Genomic DNA, 22504 nt, shown 5'->3' on the forward strand with positions numbered 1-22504 from the left:
TTCCATTTGCACAACAGCATGTGAAATTGATTGTCAATCAGTGTTGCTTCCTAAGTGGACAGTTTGATTTCACAGAAGTTTGATTTACTTGGAGTTATATTCTGTTGTTTACGTGTTCCCTTTATTTTTTGAGCAATGTGTATGTATGTATGTATGTGTGTGTGTGTATATATATATATATATATATATATATATATATATATATATATATATATATATATATATATATATATATATATATATATATATATATATATATATATATATATATATATTATATTTTATATTATATTTTTAATATTCCCTAACACTTCTTCTTACAGCTGAGGATTTGCTACAGTTGTATCCGGTCTATGAAATAATCTATGAGCTAAAAAGACTAAATCCATAGTGATGCTTTTATCCCAGCGCTGAGACATTGAAACAGACTTTCAGAACAGGAGAGATGTGCTGTGATGTTTAGGATTGTCTGGACAGAATTATAGCAAACCCTCAGCTATGAGGATGATGGATTTGAAGGCTCTGTATGTGATCAAGCATCTTGTAATAGACTGACAGCAAGCACAATGGTGAAGAATCGAAACTCAAAATATATTCGAAAGTTGTAGAACTTTTAATTATACAGTAATGAAGCTTGGTTACATTTTCTGCACAGTGTAAATAAGGTTTTTTCCAAAGAAGCCGAGGACCTGCTCCACTTGGTGTCTAACGTGGCCTCGTGTTGCGTAGCTGAATATTCAGTAACTTTCTATGGAGTGTCTCAGCAGGGTGCTGCCCGCGCCAACATGGCACAAATAGCTGACTGGCTCCAGCATAACAGTTTGTAATATAATAGAAGTGATTCAATAAAAAATGCCCACAGCCATGAATGCCCACATGGACAAAATAACAACAGTTTATTAAAGAGGGCTAAGGCAATGGGGACAGTGCCAATGATGTCTGTAAATTGTCTAAATTGTAAAGCGCTGCGGAATATGTTGGCGCTATATAAATAAAAAGATTATAATAATAATTTATTATTAAGGCTGTATTCACAAACTGAAAACTGGGCACATGCCTTAACAGCCCAGGGTCACTTTGTACACTGGATTCGGAGCTATATAACGTATTACAGGTCCAGGGGGTAGAAGCGATTAAATATTGTTTTTCCCGTGTGGGCAACTTTCCTGTGGGCATTTTTCTTTTGGGCATTTTTCTGGTCACCTATAGAAGCACAAGGTGCTTTGTGACTCAGGGTTAACTTGTAGCCAATTGACTCTGACTTTCTGTGACTATAATACTGCCCCCTATGCACAAGAATATAACTACTATAATACTGCTGCTATGTACAAGAATATAACTACTATAATACTGCCTCTATGTACAAGAATATAACTACTATAATACTGCCCCCTATGCACAAGAATATAACTACTATAATACTGCCCCCTATGCACAAGAATATAACTACTATAATACTGACTCTATGTACAAGAATATAACTACTATAATACCTCCGCTATGTACAAGAATATAACTGCTATAATACTGCCCCCTATGTACAAGAATATAACTGCTATAATACTGCCCCCTATGTACAAGAATATAACTACTATAATACTGCCCCCTATGTACAAGAATATAACTACTATAATACTGCCCCCTATGTACAAGAATATAACTACTATAATACTGCCCCCTATGTACAAGAATATAACTGCTATAATACTGCCCCCTATGTACAAGAATATAACTGCTATAATACTGCCCCCTATGTACAAGAATATAACTGCTATAATACTGCCCCCTATGTACAAGAATATAACTGCTATAATACTGCCCCCTATGTACAAACTTAACTTTGGTGATCAGGGCCTGCTGGCTACTGCCAAGGCTAATAAAATAATGGGCTGCATTAAAGAGGCATAGATGCTCATGGCAAGAACATTGTTTTCCTGTATACATGTCTCTCGTGAAGCCGCGCTTAGAATACAGTGTACGGTTTTTTATCTCCGGTGTATAAGGACGACACAAATGAACTAGAGCGGGGGGGCAGAGAAGAATAACACAGGATATTAAAGTAATGGATGGACGGCAGGACCAGGACAGGTTATTAAAGCCGCGCTCTGTAGCGCTATAGCGTGTAAACATAGAATATGACATTTGAATTGCATTACTGCTCTAGAGAAAATGGAGATGCTTAGGACATAATTTGGCCAATTGATATCTGCCCAGCAGCCAAGGACAAGGCGATCTCCTGTTTTGGGTGGAGCGCTCGCTCAGAGCCAATAGATAAATAACAGAAGACTGGCTGTCGCTGACTGTACACACCAGCGTTCTGGAAGTGACAGTCAGTCTTTTGTTATTTATACAGGGCAGGTTATTAGACGGGGGGGGGGTTCAGTTTGGGGAAAAAACAAAACTTAGGGCCGATCATATTAACATGTACGGAGATATTCCAGATGATCTACTTACTCCTAAGCCTACGACCGTGCTGAGGGGCGTCCTGCACGTATAGAGCAGACCTGTGCTGCTCCAGGCCGAGACAGTCGGAGTGCTGAAAGCACCGTGTCCTCCGTCCCCATATCACTGCTGTATGCAGATAGCGGTGAATACATTGGTGGAGCAGAGAGCCGCCAGATCCTCCTTCCACCAATCAGCGTGTGCGACTGAGAGATCAGATATGGTGTCAGTGCTCCGGGGACCTCTATGTGGGGGCTCACACTGTATATAGGGGCTAGGTTAGGGTTCATACTGTATATAGGGGGAACTTCATGAGGGCTAATACTGTATATGAGGGATTGCATGGTGCTCATACTGTATATGGGGGGGCTGTGTGGGGGCACCTACGTTATATAGGGGGTTTCAGCATGCTTAATTCGGCTCAATATCAAGTGATACAATTAATATTACATAATTATAATAGATATGTTAATAATATTGAGCAGAGTTAATTTCAGCCTTTTGGTTCGGTTTCCACAACAGTCAGTCTCTCCTATGGCCCCTCGGGAAAATTAATAGCCCACCCCTGGTTTATAGGAAAGAAGGATTAATCATAATCATATATACGTAGATTCTTTGCAGCGGGGCACGGTGGGGGGTCCCTTTTGCTGCGCGAGCGGCGGGGCACGGTGGTTGTAATGGTTGACTCACTACAAAAGTACAAGGACCACCTTGACGCCATTTATGAAAAACATAATATTACAGGTTCCGAACACCAGATTCTGTGATGGACGCTGATCCAGGGAACTAGTCTGATTGCTGTATGTGGAGTCGGGAAGGAATTTTTCCCCTAATATGGAGCAATTAGTATCTGCCCCATGGGGATTTTGCCTTCTTCTGCATCCACATGATGGGCTATAGGTTGATCTCTATGGATTCATGGCTACCTTCAACCTTTTAAAAACTCTTGACACACAGATCTACTATAACACAACGTAGTATAAGGCTGCGTGCCCACTATGCGTTTTTCAAGCTTTTTTTGCCTTGGAATTTCCGCAGCGAAAACTCTTGGTAATACGTTCCCCAGTAATAATCCGCATGTGCTGTGCACATGCTGCGGAAATTTCCGCTGCTGATTATCATTGTGGAAAAATCCGCAGCACTACCAATTATTTTGCGGAAGTGATGCGTTTTCGCCGCCATTGACTTGCATTGGAACGCATGGAATCCGCATCACTGCATCTGTACATGCAGAATACATGCGTTCAATGTGTGTATGGTACCCGGGTGTGGAGGACAGGAGACTCTCCTCCGGACCCAGGTACCATAGAACCTGTAAAAAAAAAAAAAAAAAAAAAAAAAGAATAAAATAAAAAATAAATATTATACTTACCTTCTGATGGCCCCCGGTATCCTTCTCTCTGCTTGCCTGCAGATCGCGGTGGACTAAAGGACCTGCGGTGACGTCATTGAGTCATGTGACGGGTCACGCGACTGCGACGTCGGCAGGTCCTTAAATCTACCGCGAGCTGCCGGCAAGCAGAGACAAGCACACTGGGGGCCATCAGAAGGTAAGTATAATATTTATTTTTTACCATTCTTTCGGTCACACTATATATATATGCCAGCAAGCGAAGAGAAGGACACTGGGGGCCATCAGAAGGTAAATATAATATTTATTTTTTATTTTATTCTTTTTTTTTTTACAGTTTCTATGGTACCCGGGTCCGGAGGAGAGTCTCCTGTCCTCCACACCCAGGTACCATCCGCACATTGAAACGCTTGGATTCTGCATGTACAGATGCAGTGATGCGTAATCCATGCGTTCCAATGCAAGTCAATGGCGGCGAAAACGCATCACTTCCGCAAAATAATTGGTAGTACTGTGGATTTTTCTGCAATGATAATCCGCAGCGGAAATTTCCGCAGCATGTGCACAGCACATGGGGATTATCATTGGGGAACATGGCAGACCTTCTACCAAGCGCTTTTTAAGTGTTTCTGCAGCAGAGTTGCTTTAAAAAACGCATCGTGGGCACACAGCCTCACAAACGCTTCTACCTGGCAGGAAAAACGCATGTAAAATCCGCATGTGTTTTTCCTGCCAGGGAGTTTCAGAAAAAAATCTGCAGCATTTCTGCATCGTGTGCACTTAGCCTAACTGTGCGGGGTAAACGTGGAGCTGCGGCCATATTCTCACTATAGATGTAAATGTTCTCCGCATTGCAGAGGTGTGAGATAAAGCAGTGATAATGGGGGCAGGGATTTCTCTGGACATCTGCCAGTAATCTTATGGAAGACGACCCCTCAGTCAGCCGCTCACCAGCATAAATTGGCTGATAACAGGGAATGCTAGATTTCCTTCCTCTGCACAGCAGATGGGGACATGATAACCCTGCTGTACACATGCTTGATCACTGCGGTGTTGTGTCCCTTTAATTCCTGCATGTTAGACTTGATACAATGTGACATGCATGTAATGGATCTGGCTGGTTCTGCTCTGTACAATATGTTGCATTGTTGGGGTGGTACTGACTGTGGTGGGCAGATCCATGAATGCCCAGTTCTGTAGTGCCGAGGAGGGCGCCTCTTATCGCCACATTCCTCAGCTAGAGACAAGGCCTTGGCACATTTCTCAGTGACATGGTAAGACATGCCTTCTGCCTGCGCCTCCCTCCATCTATTTCTGTATTAATATATTGCGCTCTTACTCAGCATGGCATTAATCTATCCTCTGTCAGGACTGGCATCTATTAAACCCCTGGCTCCCGGACAACTTCCCCATTACCACACTTTGCCTATTTTCAACAATTATTAACCCTTTAAATGGCTATCCCCCACCTTGTACACAGGATTCCACCCCTGGACTCGCTCTTATTCAGATATCCTGTGAATACACTATAAAAGTCCAATATGGCAATATCCCTTTAATAAAGCCCTGTTGCTTGCCATAAGTAACTATTTTTTTTCCCCTGGTGTAAATGTCGCTGTTCTCCTGAATCCGTCGTTGTTTTCCTTTTGTTTCTGTGCCTCTCCGTTCCAGAGATATGGCTAAATCTTTCCAATGTATAAATAAAGCCTTTTTCGACAAGTGAGCGTCTTCACGAGGATCACACCCAGTTGGCTAATAAGCCTAGATTTATATACAGGGAAGAGAGAGCCGTATCTCAGAAATGGAGAGGCGCAGTAACAAAAGAACAACGACACCGGATTCAGGAGAACTGCGGCATTTACAAGGGACGGTCCTCTTTAAGGAATGCATCATTTGCTCTGCACTGATACATGATGACAAACCAGTAGCGGAATTTTTCTTGCTGGTATCTCACGGATAATGGACTTGCCTTAATTGTAGCCAGACTCCAATATGAAAAAAAATAATAGATCTGGATAGATTTTCAGCAATTCACTGACAGCAAACAGCTGAATAGCATTCAGTTTTCTCTTCTCTTTTCCTGGTAAGTTCAGCGATCACTTATATTGCTTCCATTACAGATCCCGCAAGGCTTGTTCTATGCACACTACCACTCCATTCACACGGGATTTTGGAATCCCAGTGGTCAGATTCCCTGAAGTAATTTGGATAGGTGATGTTTATGGGGGAAAACCGCTTTAAGGGTAGGGACCCGTGTGGCTGAAAACAATTGAAAATAATACCTTTGTGTTAATGCAAACTTGTTTGCTTGTTTTCCATCACAGGTGGATGTTGCTTTTGCTGGCATTTCTCCACTTAGAAAGCTGGCTGGTCGATCATCTGATCAATGAAGGTCTTGAGGCCCAATCGGTTGATTTTGCTGGTACTCCCTCTTTTATCTGCTAGTGGCTACTACTGGTGAAATATAGTACTGCATGTAGCCATTCAAATGAATGGAGGTCCTGATAATACGTGGATGGACCACCAGAGATGGAACTCCTGCTTGTTGACGTCACTACACTCACGCTGCCTCCAATAGCGGGTCTCAAGCTGGGGGTCTTACTCATATTACATGTCCCCTTTAAATTGGTTGTCCCATGAGGCTTTCCTATTAGTGGTCTGACTGATTTAGGTCCCGCAATATATAGGATTCCTGTTCTGTAGTAATCTAATGTAGCTGTAAAAATCAAGATTTGAAGCTACATGCAAATTAGCCTGTAAGTAAATTGTGGGTGTGTCGGTGCATTTGGAATGTATCTACACCCCCCCGATGCACATCCTGCCTGATTTGCATGTGGCTTCAAAGCTTAATTTTTCAACGCTGGCACATCAAATTACTAAGAGAAAAGAATCAATTTTATTGTACTAAGACCTTTACCGGGGCGGACACACCATTGATGCAGATTATCGCTAGTAGTTTGACAGATTATTTTGGATTTGGATGGATTCTTGGTAGCAGGAGTTTACGGACTGCCAAGTTTGCGCAAGTAGTATGAGGTTCAGCCACTTTGCAGTTAGAACTTTTATCCTCCTTTTACCTGCTTTGTTAATAAAATGCCAAGGTTTCAGTGAAGACTGACACACACAAAGAAATAGAGCGTGCTGTAGTGAAATACCATCATGCCATGGAATATGTGTGTTTTAAGCTGAATTGTATGAATTTCTATGACCATTTAAAGGAGTATTTAAATGGATATGTGAAAGTGGATTTATTATATAGTGATTAAAATCTTATCATGGTACATTGTAATACTGCAGATATTATGTTATGTATTTTTTTTAAAGGGGAAATATATTTGTATCCAATTTTTTAATGTGTGCTTTCTTTTATCTACTTAACAGCTAAATATATTGGTGGACACTGGTAGCAGTAATTTTGCAGTGGCTGGAGCCCCAAATCCTGATATTTCTGCATATTACCATTTGGACTGGTGAGTGCCTGCGTCAGACATTATTGTCTGTTGTATGTCGTTGTTTATTTTTTTATTATTAGGTTTAAAATATATATATATATTATTATTATATATAATATTATTATTATATATCTTCCATATCTATAAGACCCCACAACCTGTAGCATTTGACCTGCGAATAGTGCGCCTTCCCCCCACCTCATCACGCCAAAAAAATTCTATGTAAACTCCAGACATGACATACTAATACTAAGCTCACACTAGACCCACACCCATGTAATTAATACAGACCCCTGATGCTGGTCCTCCTAAAGAATTGACAGTCCCAAAACTCACAAAATCCTCACAAATCCCGGACTGGAGCCCCTAAAATGAATGCAGACCCTGGACTGGGTTCCTTGAAATCGATGCAGAGCTTACCTTTTTTTCTTTTAAAAAAAACAGCGCCATACCTGTCTCCAGGTTGCATGCGGTACTGCAACTCGGCTCTATGCTATGGAAGTAAATGGGGCTGAAATGCAATACCATATACAACCCGTGGATAGATGGGGTGCTGATTTTTGGGAAACTATGTTTTTCTAGTCCTGGAGACCTGAAGCTACACAACAAAAGTGGCTTGATGCTCCTCAAGATAAATCTCCATGGCTGGTAGTTGGCGACTTAGACCCCCACTTGGGAAGTGTTGATACTGACAAGTACAGGCGGTGAGTCAGCGCTTTGTTTGTGAAGGTGATAAGATCGGAGGATTTTACCAGTAAAGCCCCCGTCTCACATAGCGAAATCGCTAGCGAGATTGCTGCTGAGTCACGGTTTTGGTGACTCACCAGCGACCTCACCAGCGATGTCGCTATGTGTGACACTTTGCAGCGATCAGGCCCCTGCTGTGAGGTCGCTGATTGCTGCATAGTGTCCTGGACCATTTTTTGGTCGTTGCTCTCCCGCTGGTCAGCACACATAGCTGTGTGTGACCAGCGGGAGCAGCGATCAGGCTGGTAACAATGATAAACATCGGGTTACTAGGTGCGCGTGTGCCCCTAGTAACCCGATGTTTACCATGGTTACCAGCCTGCTCCTGCTTCAGCAGGCTAGTAAACAGGAGCAGGACATCGTGTAAAGATTCTTTCCACGATGTCGCTGCTCCCCTGATCGCTGGTGAGCCTGCCTGTTTGACAGCTCACCAGCGACCACATAGCGACGCAACAACGATCCCTGACAGGTGGTATCGTTGTCGGGATCGTTGCAGCGTCGCTAAGTGTGACGGGGCCTTAAGCCCAGGAATCTGCTCAGGTTTCCGCATCTCTAATTCCCGACACAGTGAGACAAAAGCTCTGCGGAGAGAATTACCAACCAGGAGGTCAGTGACATGTCTATTGATCCAGGCTCATATGTGAAGTAACTGCAAGCGACCGACACACTGATCCTTGCAAGGTGGAGACTCCGTGTAATCCACCGCCGAGCTCCAGTCACTTGTCAGCATCGTTCATGTAAGGCTGGGTGCGCACATTGTTTTTGCTGAGTTTTCCGGAGCAGAAACTTCCAAGGTTTTCAGATTTAGAGAGTTTCCGCTCCAAAAACTCCTAGAAAAACTCTGCACCTAGCCACTGAGCTGAAAATCTGCAAATTCTCCAAAAAAATAAAATACAAAACTGTTCAAAATCTTGGCATTTGTGCTCAGGTTCTGCTCCAAATAACTGTGCATCTACCCTAAGAAGGCCAGAAAATACTTTTTCAGCGGCTGATACTTTCCTTCTCCCTGGAGATGTGGCTCTTGGAGGAGTCGGGCTGCGACTCTCATGGGGCTTTAATCAGAAAAGTTACTGGAGTTGCACCTCCGGGCGGAAGACTTCTACTAAAATCTCGTTCAACTTTCTCCTGTGTATTGTGGCTCCCGTTGCAATGCCCAGTCCTGACCACAGAGGGCGTAGCAACATCCAGTGACGCTCTTACGTTCATCCTGAGCTTCCAGTAAGAGAAACTGCAGAACCTCCTCCCTTCTTCTTCCTACCAAGACAGTGTTCTAGAATGACTCCCGAGTCAATGTGTCTGGATACAACAGTGATCCCTCAGGGGTGGGATATGCTAGACGCCCCCTGAGGTACCAGAAGTCCTATATTATACCAGGCTATTTTTGGAAGTCCCATAGTAGTGAATAGAGTCGCGATTGTGCAGCCTCCTCCACATTGAAAGATGGAGGCGACGTTGTTGAGATGTTGTGTCCCCCACATATGAGACATACCATACATGTCAAAGAGAGAGGGAAATGCCCCTTTAATTGCAACTGCAGCCTTATATTTACTTGGTGCCTTTTTCTGGCATTTTTTGCTCTTCCCACGTAAGCGGAGTCAGACTGGAAATCGATGAGCTGGAATGTCGCCACACAGGTCGCACCGGTCGCTGCCATCACACAGTTGCATCGGTCTGATGGATCCAGCCCGCCAGTTATGTGCTGTGTAGCACTGTGCAGAGGTCGTCTAAGGGTTAAAATCTCACACGGGTTTTGAATCTAGGGTGCCCGGTGCCACATAGGATAGAAGCCGTCATGTCGGAGGGGTGCCAAGACTTTATGTATGATCCAAGCATGAGCACCCTATAATGCACTTAGTGACCCTTTAAAAGTGTCGGCAAAGTGATTCCCTTAACATGAGCATGGAGCAAAAATGGCATGTTACCGAAGGGGCTTCAGTGCTACAGCCCTTTCAGAGGGGCATCCCTGCCGTCTGCTGCTCCACCGATTTTATTTTTTTTAATGGCGCAGGATGAAGTTCCCTGTACGGCCTGGGTGTCTGGGAGCGCTGCTCTGCAGGGAAAAACATTCAAGGGTATTGTGCACTGAATCAGCCCTGTGGCCCCCTAATTCTGAGGATTGTGGAGGTATCAGAGATCAGGTCTTCAGCAAACATTGAAGGATTATTCCAATAGCTGCCATTTATAGTATAGCGACAGGACGCACCATATGTGTATGCGAGATGTAGGTTCCATTGCCCTGCAGCGTGCTGCTGTCGGGGATTGGAAAGGTTGGATGTGCGTACTCTGCTTTTTCCATACTTTTTTTTTTTTTGGTAGCTTAAAACGTTAATTTTTTCTGCAGTTTTTAGAAAAAAAAGTGAATTGATGGATTCCTATTTCTAATTAACAACAAATATTTTAGACTAAAAATGTAAAACCTTTTTCTTGATGCAAACATAACACGATCTGTAAAAATGCTGAAGTTGAGAAGAGGACGATTTCTACAAATGGATAATGATCCTAAACACAGGTCAAAATCCACAATAGACGACCTCAAAAGACGCATATTTAAGGTTTTACAATGGCCCTCAGTCTCCTCATCTGAACATCATTGAAAATCTGTTGCTAGGCCTCCAAAATAGCAGCGCATGCAAGACGACCCAGGAATCTCACAGAACTGGAAGAATTCTCCAAGGAAGAATGGAGGAAAATCCCTCAAACATGAATTGAAAGACTCTTGTCTGGCTACAAAAAGCGTTTACAAGCTGTGATACTTTCAAAAGGGGGCGCTACTAGGTGCTTTTTAAAATGTAAAAGATGAAAATATATACCTTTTATTTGCCTAAAATAAATAGTAAATGTGTCATCTTGAACTTTAGGCCCTTTAGTGATCGTTTCATCTTCAACTTGCTTAACTGTTCACAATAACAGTAATTTTATCAGGGGTGCCCAAACTTTTACATGCCACTGTAGGTGGCGGGGACAGGGGGGGCTGCCATCCATGAGAGGAAAAAAATGAAGAAAAACATTCGACACCAGCATTTCGGCTCCTTCATTCCCCAGATGAGCTGTGGTCCATTAGATGTCACGTTCAGCTCTGCTGTCATCTTACTCGGTGAGATTGGCGTTTTATATGGCTGCTTACTATTGGGGAGTGGGGGAGATCGAAGCCGCCCATGTGTTGTCAGAGCTTTTACTTCTGGCCCCAATCCTGAGTTCTCCGACGTTTCTTAGATCTGATTTTTGGGTGACCATGAATGATTTGTTCATAGGGGTCTTCTGCTAATATTTCCGCTCCCCCAATCATGAGACTTTCCCAGATGAGCATAAAGCTCTAAAAAGTCTCTATTGGTTTTTACTTGAATTTATTAAGAATTTTTTTTGATGTTGCAGGTCCAGTACGTACCAGCCTCTGGGCATTGACGTCACGGTCCGTTACACTCAGGGAAGTTGGACCGGAGTTCTGGGGAAAGATGTCATTACGATTCCGAAGGGTTTAAATTCCACCTTTGTAGTGAACATCGCCTCGATCCTGGAGTCGGAGAGTTTCTTTATGCCTCAAATCAACTGGCACGGGATTCTAGGACTGGCATACAGGACCTTGGCCAAGGTGAGGTGTCACGTATAATCCCCCAGCCTAAGCCTGGCACCACCTCTGGTGGACCCCTTTACTTTTATACTAGAGGCGTCTACTTGGCTTTTTCAGACTTCTCTCCAGCACATGTGATAGATGTGCCATCACAAAAATTGGAACAAGTTTCCATTGCTCCTAAATATAGATAAGCCGACCTGTGGAAGTTCGGGTTAGTCGGGTTCGACCAAACTTTAGTCCAAAGTTCGGGAACCTGAACCCCATAGAAATCAATGGGGACCCTAACTTTGGAGCTGTAAAAACTCTCTCTTTCTTTCTATTTCTTTTTCTTTCTCTTTCTATATTTGTCTGTCTTGCTCGCTCTGGCCTGTCTTGCTCGCTCTGGCCTGTCTTGCTCGCTCTGGCCTGTCTTGCTTCTCCCCAAACTGTAAAACAGACTTCCAGGAGAGGTCCGTGCCCGGTACGAATCCTGAACTTTACAGTTCGCTCGTCATCTCTACTCCTGAATGTTAGATCTGCATAGATGCATCCTCCTCATGGTTGGAACAAGCTAGATTTGGTAGTCAGGGCAGCTCCGTTCATTACACATGACAAGGCTGCAGTACCAGGCACATCCACACCCATATGTATGGCGCTCTTCCTAGGCAAACCTAGGCCTAGGAAGCCCCCGTCTCACATAGCGAGATCGCTGCTGTGTCACGGTTTTGGTGACGCAACAGCGACCTCACCAGCGATGTCGCTATGTGTGACACTTTGCAACGATCAGGCCCCTGCTGTGAGGTCGCTGATCGCTGCAAAGTGTCCTGGACCATTTTTTGGTCGTTGCCCTCCCTCTGGTCAGCACACATCGCTGTGTGTGACCAGCGGGAGCAGCGATCAGGTTGGTAACCATGATAAACATCGGGTTACTAGGGGCAAACGCGCACCTAGTAACCCGTTGTTTATCATGGTTACGAGCCTGCTACAGTGAGCGGTAACCTCCGGATCACTGTAGCAGAGTGGTAACCATGATAAACGGGTTACTAGGTGCGCGTGTGCCCCTAGTAACCCGATGTTTACCATGGTAGCCAGCCTGCTTCCGCTTCAGCAGGCTGGTAACCAGGAGCAGGACATTGTGGAAAGATTCTTTCCACGATGTCTCTGCTCCCCTGATCGTTGGTGAGCCTGCCTGTTTGACAGCTCACCAGCGACCACATAGCGACGCAGCAACGATCCCTGACAGGTCGTATCGTTGTCGGGATCGTTGCAGCGTCGCTAAGTGTGACGGGGCCTTAAGAGACTGAGTAAATGACACAATCCCTTTTGACTCAGTGGATCGGTGGGGGCACTGCTTGTCTGCTCCTACCCTTCACTTTACGGAAAATCCTAGAAAGCTTTTTTTAATTCCTGCAAACGTTTTTGTTTTATATTCCTTTTTTCCCTTCTATATTCCAGCCTTCCAGCTCCATAGAAACTTTCTTTGACTCCCTGGTAGAACAGGAGAAAATTCCCAATATCTTCTCCATGCAGATGTGTGGAGCTGGTCTGCCCACAACCGGCGAGGGCAGCAATGGAGGCAGTCTGGTAAGTAGCTGTGATACATTCTCCTAAGTGCTACAATGTATCGGCCGCAAGGAGGGGTGTAACTGTAATAGGTGCAGGAAATGCAATGGAGCCTAAGGGGGCCCCAAAATGTCTCTCTGACCCACATGAAAAGAGTATTACTATTCGGTTATGTGCGCACGATCAGTATTTGCTTGTAGAAATTTCTGCAAGGTTTTGGCAGCAAAGACACTGTGGAAATTCCGCAGTATTTTTGATGCGTTTTTACCTGTGGATTTGCCATGCGTTTTTTCCAATAGGAAAGGCATGAAAAAGCGCAAAAAGAACGGACATGCTACTTCTTTTAACGCACATGAAATTCTGTAAGGAAAAATCACGATCATGTGCACAGATTTTGCAAAATCTCACAGAAAATGCTGGGATAAGGTTTGCAATGCGTTTTTGGGACCAATTCCGCACTGAGTTACCCCATCAAAAACGCTTAAAAATTGCACCGTGTGCACATAGCCTTTAAAGATCTGGGATTGTTGAAGATTTTTCATTAGGGCCCACGAGTATCCAGTGACACTGGATATAATTATATCTACTTCTCCAGACTAGCAGCTATCGGGAGAACATCGCTCTGACTTTTATGCGAGGATTTAGCCACTTTTTCTTTTGTACTTTTGTGTCGTCCCTCCTCCCGTCAAAAGACATCACTATTTATTTTTTTGGGCAAATAGTTTTATATTTGTGTATATATTTTATATGTATTAATTTTTTACAGGCAACCAAAACGTTGCTTTAAAGAGGACCTTTAACCAAATTTTTCATGTTGAACTGGACACACGATGCAATAATGGCTGCAGAGCAGAATGAAACATGTGTTGTTTTTTTTTTTTGTTTTTTTTTTTAATATTTTAATTTTGCCTCTCCATTGTGGAGCAATCAAAGTATTTGATACCCAATAATTTTTTTTTTTTTGTTAAGTCCAAGTCAGTGTTATCTGACAGTTTTCGCTGGGAGGATGTGCACGTCTTCTCCCTGTATGATGCTGACCAATCATTAGCAGGCAGCGACACTCAAAGGAAAATAGAACACCCACAACGTAGCTTAGAGCAGGTTTCTCAGCGTGTGTGAGATGTATAAGACAGCTCTGATCTCCTGGTCTAACCTCCTGTGTGGGAGGAGGGGGGGGGGAGTGCAATTGAGTTTAGCAGTGTCACATTACAAAGACTTCTATCAGCTCTCCTCCTCTCATAGCACTTTCAGCTCTGCTGCACTGCTCTTCACCCAGACTACTGAAATTTATGGACAGGCAATCACACTTGTATTTGTTTTGCTCAACTTGTGATCGCTCTGCAGTGAGATCAGAACAGGGTCTCGTTACATCTCGCACAGCAGTAGCCCAGAACATACAGGCTGGCTCTATGTGAGATATAATGACAGCCCTGATCTCGCTGCAGAGCGATTACAAGTTGCTTGAGCACAGCAGACATAAGTGTGGTCACTGACACACTCAGTAATCAGGAGAGCTGATAAAAGGGCCTGTAATGTGACACAACTAAACTCAGCTGTGCTACCCCTCTCCCCCACACTGACTCATGCAGGAAGTTAGACCAGGAGGAGATCAGAGCTGTATCCATACATCTCACACACTGGGAAACCTGCTCTAAGCCAGAGGTCCCCAACCTTTTTTGCACCAGGGACCGGCTTTAAGCAAGACCAGTTTTCCACGGCCCGGTGGGGGTGGGGGCGGGGCTTTGGTCATATGGGGGTGGGGTTATGGAGGGGTGGAGCTGTATGGGGAGGATGCTGGCGGGACCTCAGTGTACAGCGCTGCTAAGTAGCAGCATTGTACATTGAGCGTCCGTGTATACAGCGCTGATGCTTAGCAGCGCTACACACTGAACACCGGTACCGGGAGCCGCGTCACTGAAGCCAGTCTGCTGCCCCAGCACGCCACACATAACATGTTCTGCCGGGGGCGTGTCAGTGAGGAGAGCCTGCCGCCCCACCCCGTCAGGAACACACCATGCTGTGCAGGAGGGCCGCGTCACTAAGACCCGCCCGACGCCCCACCCCGTCCTGCATAATGTTCTCTGCCGGGAGCTGCGAGCTGTCACGGCTATGGCAGAAAACATTATAAATCCACACAGAGCGAGCTCTGACCAGGCGCAGGGCCGCGGAGCTAGCTGTCAGCGGCGCCGCGGACCGGCTGAAAAACCCCCAACGGCCCGGTCCTGGTCCGCGGACCGGCGGTTGGGGACCTCTGCTCTAAGCTATGGTGGGGGCGTGTTCTTTTACTACTGTTGCCGCCTGCTTAATGATTGGTCAGCAACATACAGGGAGAAGAAGTACATGCCTACAATGAAAACTTATAAAACCCACTTTTATTTTTTAATTTATTTTTATTCTATAGGTGCCAAACACTTTGCTCAGATCTCTACAACTGAGAAAAATTAAACAGACAAAAAAAAAACAGTTTTGTTCGACTCTGCAGCCACAACTACATTGTGTATCCAGATCAACATAAAATCTGGTGAAAGCTCCTATATCGGTGCTGCTTTGTGTCAATCTGCCACCGCTATTCGGGTGTGTTTAGATGTTGCTATTGAGGTGCAGTTATAAGCGACATCTAAAAACAAAATGCATGAGCTTTTTCTACGTGGCAGCTGCTTGTTGCTGAATTTCTAGTTTGTATGTTTTTTTTTTGTTTTATGCTATAGATGTATACTGTTTGTTTTTTTTTTTGTGTGTGTATCCTCACTAGATTACTGTTTTGTATATATTGAGGTGTGGTGTCGGCACGCTCGGTGTTGTCCTTTGCTGTAAAAAAAAATGAAAATGTGAAAATTTAAATAAAAATGCTTGAAAATAATCTCCTTCTCTTGTCAATCCCTGTGACCGGCTTCTCATGATGCGCTTCCCTCCTGCAGGTCATGGGTGGGATTGAGCCGAGTCTGTACACCGGTGAGATCTGGTACTCGCCGATCACTGAGGAGTGGTATTACCAAGTGGAGGTTCTCAAGTTTGAAGTTGGAGGCTTAAACTTAAACCTGGATTGTACAGAGGTAAATGGGGAGAAAATGTTTTGTATCTGATCTAAAGTCGCTAGGAAGAAGCCAGAGACGGAACTTCGATAAGTTTATTATTTGTTTTTGATTTTCTATTTCTCTATTTTGCATCTTGGAATTGACAGTCGGGCTTTTGGACGCGCTGGACTTTTTTTTCTATAGCAGCAATGATGCCACTTTATTTTTTTTCTACATCTGGATTCAAACGGCCATTTTGTAGAGCGACCACAATGCCCGAGCTGACCTTGGAACTCCCAACCCGAACTTAGATCCTCATATGTACCTATGATGCTGTAAGTTCTGGTCAGAAGACTGCTGGTCAGTGAAAAATCATCTGAACTGTGCCTGAGGGAGCGTCTGGTGACTACTGTGATACCAGATACAGCCCGTAGGCATGAGTGACACTCATTCATCAAGCAGAACCTAATTTTATCCATGGATTTTCCAGCCCAACTAAATCCGCTTAGAAGAATAACTTGTATACCTTAGTAATACAGTTCTATTAGATCAGGTTCTCAGGATGGCTGGACTTGCGGAAAACTAAGAAGAAAGCAAAATTACTGGACGAATCAACAACAATCTTAAATACGCAGATGATAAAACATTGATCGCAACAAGCGTAGATGGAATGAAGGACTTATTACGAAGTGTCTAGATGGAAAGCTTGAACATGGGCCTGCTACTCAAAACAAAGAAGACCGAGATATTGACTACTGGCAGGTACAACCGGGACACATTTGAGATGGACGATGATGAACTGGAAGTTGTAAAGGACTTCAACCTACTCTGATCGATGATCACTCAAGATGCAGCAACGACACTGGAAGTCACTAGGAGAATAGCTATGGGCAAATCAACAAAGAAGCCATTGGTCAAGGTCTTCAAATCGAGGAACATTTCACTGGCGATGAAGACACGGCTTGTACATTGTCTGGTCTTTTCTGTAGTAACATACGGATGTGAAACCTGGACGATGAAGAATCCATGTCTTCGAAATGTGATGCTGGAGAAGGATGTTCTCAATGCCATAGATGGCAAGAAGAACAAACCAATCAGTTTTGTAGCAAATCAAACCAGACATGTCACTCGAAGCAAGGATCTCCAAGCTACGACTTGCCTACTTTGTACACCTCCTACGGAAAGCAATCACTGAAGAAGGACATCATGGTCTGGAGAATAGAAGGAACAAAGCGAAGAGGTAGAGCAGCAACCCGATAGCTTGATACAATCAAGATAACGGCGGAGAAGACCCTTTGGACCTATCTATGTTTTCTCGAGATCAATCTTCCTACAGAGCGTTCATCCATCAAGTCGCCATGGCTCCAGATCGAGCTAAAGGCCGTTAAATAATAATTAGTTCAGGTGACTGATCCTTTGGAACTGCTCCAGTCCCAGGACTCGACAGTTTCCCATCCGGTGCTGTGCACTACCCAGGGCAGTGTATCTCTTCTTGGCTTGTGACCAGAGTTGTGTGTGAAGGTGACTGGCTAACTGCTCACTTCAGTAATTTACAAGCAACTATAACCAGGACAAGTGTGTGCAGTTTTTGCTTTTGAGTATTCACTTTTTTTTTTTTTTTAATTAAATCCGCAATACGGTTTCAGAGATATGGGCTTTTAAATTTACTGCTTTCTTTTTGGGGCCTTTATGAAGGGGCCGTGACTGAAAGGACCCTCGAGGGCGTGTCTTTAGGCTGCTCTGCATAATTACCCTGTGAGTCACACCCTCTTAGTAAAGACCATAAAAATGATCAGTAAATAAAAAGGCCCATATCTCTGAAACCGTATGGCGGATTATAAAAAAAATAAAAATAAATAAAAAATGGTATACTTGATGGAACAGCAGGAATTAAAGGGGGGAAAAACACATTTTAATCAATAGGTCATTTTTTGATCGCTTCTCTTTAAAATTGAAGGACTATAGATAAATTCCTCAGGATGCAATGATTAGGGTGGGTTTCTGTCTTTATAATATTTTTTTTTTTTCTTTTCTCCTTAGTATAATTCAGATAAAGCCATTGTGGACAGCGGCACGACCCTCCTGCGACTGCCTGACAAAGTATTCAATGCAGTGGTCGAAGGGATCATTCAGACGTCTTTGGTGAGTTCTGATTGGAAAATATTCAGTAAAAGTCCTGAGCGTGAGCGGAGGAGACTTTATACCTTTTTAGTAAAAAAAACAAAAAACAACAAAAAAAAACATAACAGATAAGTAAAAAGAAAAATTGTTCAAAAAGTTCTGTTAATCTACAAATTAAATTTTGTAGAGAAATGACTGAACCTTTGATCCATGTCGCTCAACCTTTTAGCCTCATGTGTAATTATGGTGTTTGCTTTTCTGTCTGGAGATAGCGCCACATTCTCTCCTTTACCAAACACAACACGTAACTGGAAAATGAAGGAGACGGCGGCGCCACCTTCTCCTCGGGCCAGATGGATCGAGTATTCTATACCCAGTGGTAGAAGATAATTTGCTGCTTCTGAATACTGGACTATTGGATCTTACCCAAAATTTAAGAAGAAAGATTTAAATATGATAAATGTAATAAAATATATTTAGATTTTACAATTATTACATTTATCATATTTAATTTTTCTTCTTTCTTTTTTTATCCCCACTGATCACTTATGTGAATGGTAAAGTAAAATAAATATATATAATTTCCTTTTTCTTTTGTTTCCTTGCAATTCACATAATTAATGGGGGCGAAAGAAGAAGAGTTACTAAAATATATTAAACATAATTGTGTAAATAAATAGAATTGATATATAATATCTATAACTGCAGGTCCGGGCTCTGGACTGACATTTCCTATAAATATAGCCGCTACTTGTTTCATTGGCAAAATGTCTCTTTCCAACACTTCACCCGTCATTACCTGACATTTTCTAGGTCCATGTTGGCAGAAGTTGTTGCTGTAAAGTTTTATTTTTCTTCCTTTCATTGATTGTGTAGATTGAGAATTTCAATAACGAGTTCTGGATGGGTCTGCAGCTTGCGTGCTGGGAGAAGACGGAGGAGCCCTGGGCGTACTTCCCGGACATATCCATCTATCTGCGGGATGTGAACTCCAGCATGTCCTTCCGTCTCACCATAAAACCTCAGGTTCAGTGTAGTAGTAGTAATAATAATAATAATAATAATAATAATATTATACTGGTACAGTCGTTTCATTAGCAGAATTTAGGCCTCCAAGGACATTTGGGAAACAGATCCCAAGGAAACGGCGTGCGTGCCACCATTAAAGAAACAGCATCACAGCTTTTCCCTAGAAGCAATAAAAATTACTTTTAATATGGTGAATGTGAAATCTCCACAGATATAAGTAAGATTGTTGCTAATGTCCATAAAGAGAAGAATGTAAAGGATTATCTCTATTAATCAACAGCTAACCCGACTGCAAATCCACAGCAGATATCAAAATGTGCAACTGTGAATTACACTGAGAAACTATTGGGCCAGTGTGTCCGGTGGTGCAGAGCTCCCTGATACCAGCGCGGTCCTGTAATAGGAGCCACCGGGGTAACAAGTCCGTCCATGACATTTCTTCCTCCTGAATCTTCCCCATCACCTGTGAGTGATATTATTGAGACGTGGAAGGAACCGCAGCAACTAAGGAGACATTAAAGAGCGGGGGGCCGAGTGCTGAGGAGCAGAGAGCAGAAAAGTCACCACCGCTCTACTGACCCCATAACTGCAGAGTCCAGACCTCCTCTGGTATCGGTACAAACACTGCGCCCTCGCCGGGAGCTTCATAGTTGAGCAGCTGCATGCAGCCGTACATCACCAAGCACAATGCCGAGCGTCGGATAGAGTGGTGTAAAGCCGCCACCACTGGACTCTGGAGGAGACGTGTTCTGTGCAGTGATGGATCGCACTTCTCTGATGGAGGAGGCTGGGTTCGGTGACTCAAGGAGGACGTTACCCCCTGACTGCATTGTGCCCGCTGTACAGATGGTGGAGGAGGATAATGCTATGGGCTGTTATCAGGGGGCGGCCTAAGACCCTCAACTCCAGTGAAGGGAAATCTTACGACATTGTGGACAATTGTAGCTTCAGCTTTGTGGGAACAGTTTGGGGACGGGCCTTTTCTGTTCCCCATGACTGTGCCCAGTGCACAAGGTCCATACAGACATGGAGGGGAGAGAACATGAGCGGCCGCACAGATCCCGGACCTCAGCCCCATCCTATAATGGAGATTGTGAGCCCGGACCCCCAACATCAGGGTCTGACCTCACAAATGCTCTACTGGATAAAGGGGCAAAAGCTCCCACAGACACCTCCAAAATCTTGTAGAAATCAATCCCAGAAGAGCCGGAGCCGTTATATCTGCAGCGAGGTGACTCCATATTGATGTCTATGGATGTAGGATGGGAGGTCAGAAAAGCTCCTGGAGGGGGAATGTGGAGGGGGCACTTACTTCTGTCCATAGTGCAGGACTATAATGAAACCAAAGTCTGGAACTGCTTGAACCAGAGAACTTCCTGGTGACGATACAAGGTAAACGGCGGAGAGCGATCTGCGTCACGTTCAGTTTGACAAGTACCAGAACATGGTGAGGCAGACGGCACTCCCCTATGAAATGCCCAGTGCAAACAAATAATTTATTCTTTATTATTGCACAAAGTAAATAGTAACTCCATGTTGCGTAATGTAGAAGGTGTTTTATGTGTGTGTATATGCATGTTTGTGGTGTGATGTGTTATGTATGTATGTGTGCTTCTCGCTAAATTAGAATATCATCAAAAAGTTAATTTATTTCCGTTCTTCAAAACAAAAAGTGAAACTCCTATATTATATAGAGTCATTACACACAGAGGGATCTATTATATAGAGTCACTACACACAGAGGGATCTATTATATAGAGTCATTACACACAGAGGGATCTATTATATAGAGTCATTACACACAGAGGGATCTATTATATAGAGTCATTACACACAGAGGGATCTATTATATAGAGTCATTACACACAGAGGGATCTATTATATAGAGTCATTACACACAGAGGGATCTATTATATAGAGTCATTACACACAGAGGGATCTATTATATAGAGTCATTACACACAGAGTGATCTATTATATAGAGTCATTACACACAGAGGGATCTATTATATAGTCATTACACACAGAGGGATCTATTATATAGAGTCATTACACACAGAGGGATCTATTATATAGAGTCATTACACACAGAGGGATCTATTATATAGAGACATTACACACAGAGGGATCTATTTCACGTGTTTATTTCTGTTAATGGTGATGATTATGGCTTACAGCCAATGAAAACACAAAAGTCATTATCTCAGTAAATTAGAATACTTTATAACAGCTTGAAAAATGTTTTTACAATCCAAAATGTTGTCCTCCTGAAATGTATGTTAAGTAAATGCCCTCAATAGTTGGTCGGGCTCCTTTTGCATCAATTACTGCATCAATGCGGCAATGTGGCATGGAGGGATCAGTCTGTGGCACTGCTGAGGGGTTATGGAAGCCCAGGTGGCTTTGATAGCAGCCTTCAGCTCGTCTGCATTGTTGGGTCTGGGGTCTCTCATCTTCCTCTTGACAATACCCCATAGATTCTCTATAATAGATTCTCTATGGGGTTAAGGTCAGGCGAGTTTGCTGCCAATCAAGCACAGTGATACTGTTGTGTGTAAACCAGGTATTGGTACTTTTGTCAGTGTGGACAGGGTCCAAGTCCTGCTGGAGAACTATTATTATTTACTAGATGGTGGCCCGATTCTAACGCATCGGGTATTATAGAATATGTATGCGGCCGACCGGGCGCAATCAGCAAAGCGGTGTTAAAATTTGGCGCCTATATCGCAGATTGGTCACGGCCGGCGGTCGCGACTAATCAGCAGAGCGGGGTTTAAATTTGGCGCCAATAATGCTGATTGGTTGCGGCCGCGACCAATCAGCACAGCGTTGTTTAAATTTTGCACCAAGATCACTGATTGGTCGCGGTCTCCGCACCCGACCAATCAGCGAATCGTATTGGTGAGGACCGGGGAGCGGAATCGTATTGGTGAGGACCGGGGAGCGCCGCTGCCTGTGCGGCTACTTCCGCTGCGATAAGCCGGGAGATCAGCGACTGCTCGCAGCAGAAGTATCCCGACCCGCAGCGCCGCTCCCTGGTCCTCCCTTCCGCATGGATGTCAGCGCCGCTGCCTGTACGGCTACTTCCGCTGCGAGCAGCTGGGAGATGAGCGGCCGATGGCAGCAGAAGTATCCCGACCCACAGCGCCGCTCCCCGGTCCTCCCTTGACACGCTAACCGCTGATGTCCCCACAGTATCCGCATGGTGTTACAAAGGTCTGGACATTTGTGTTAA

The 22504-nt window shown here is 43.9% G+C and overlaps 1 protein-coding gene across 1 annotated transcript in view; it reads left to right on the forward strand.

Moving 5' to 3' along the window:
- BACE2 (beta-secretase 2) overlaps positions 1-22504 on the forward strand; it is a 59024-nt gene that overhangs the window by 22758 nt on the left and 13762 nt on the right. Inside the window, exons 2-7 of the mRNA XM_073668462.1 lie at positions 7175-7263; positions 11365-11581; positions 12998-13126; positions 16024-16158; positions 18160-18261; positions 19117-19266. Coding sequence (XP_073524563.1) covers positions 7175-7263; positions 11365-11581; positions 12998-13126; positions 16024-16158; positions 18160-18261; positions 19117-19266 — 822 coding nt within the window. The remainder of the gene's footprint in view (positions 1-7174; positions 7264-11364; positions 11582-12997; positions 13127-16023; positions 16159-18159; positions 18262-19116; positions 19267-22504) is intronic.

The sequence above is a fragment of the Phyllobates terribilis genome, unplaced genomic scaffold (genome assembly GCF_046119375.1).
Source record: "Phyllobates terribilis strain yellow unplaced genomic scaffold, ASM4611937v1 Scaffold_2__4_contigs__length_985480577, whole genome shotgun sequence".
Classification (NCBI taxonomy): domain Eukaryota; kingdom Metazoa; phylum Chordata; class Amphibia; order Anura; family Dendrobatidae; genus Phyllobates; species Phyllobates terribilis.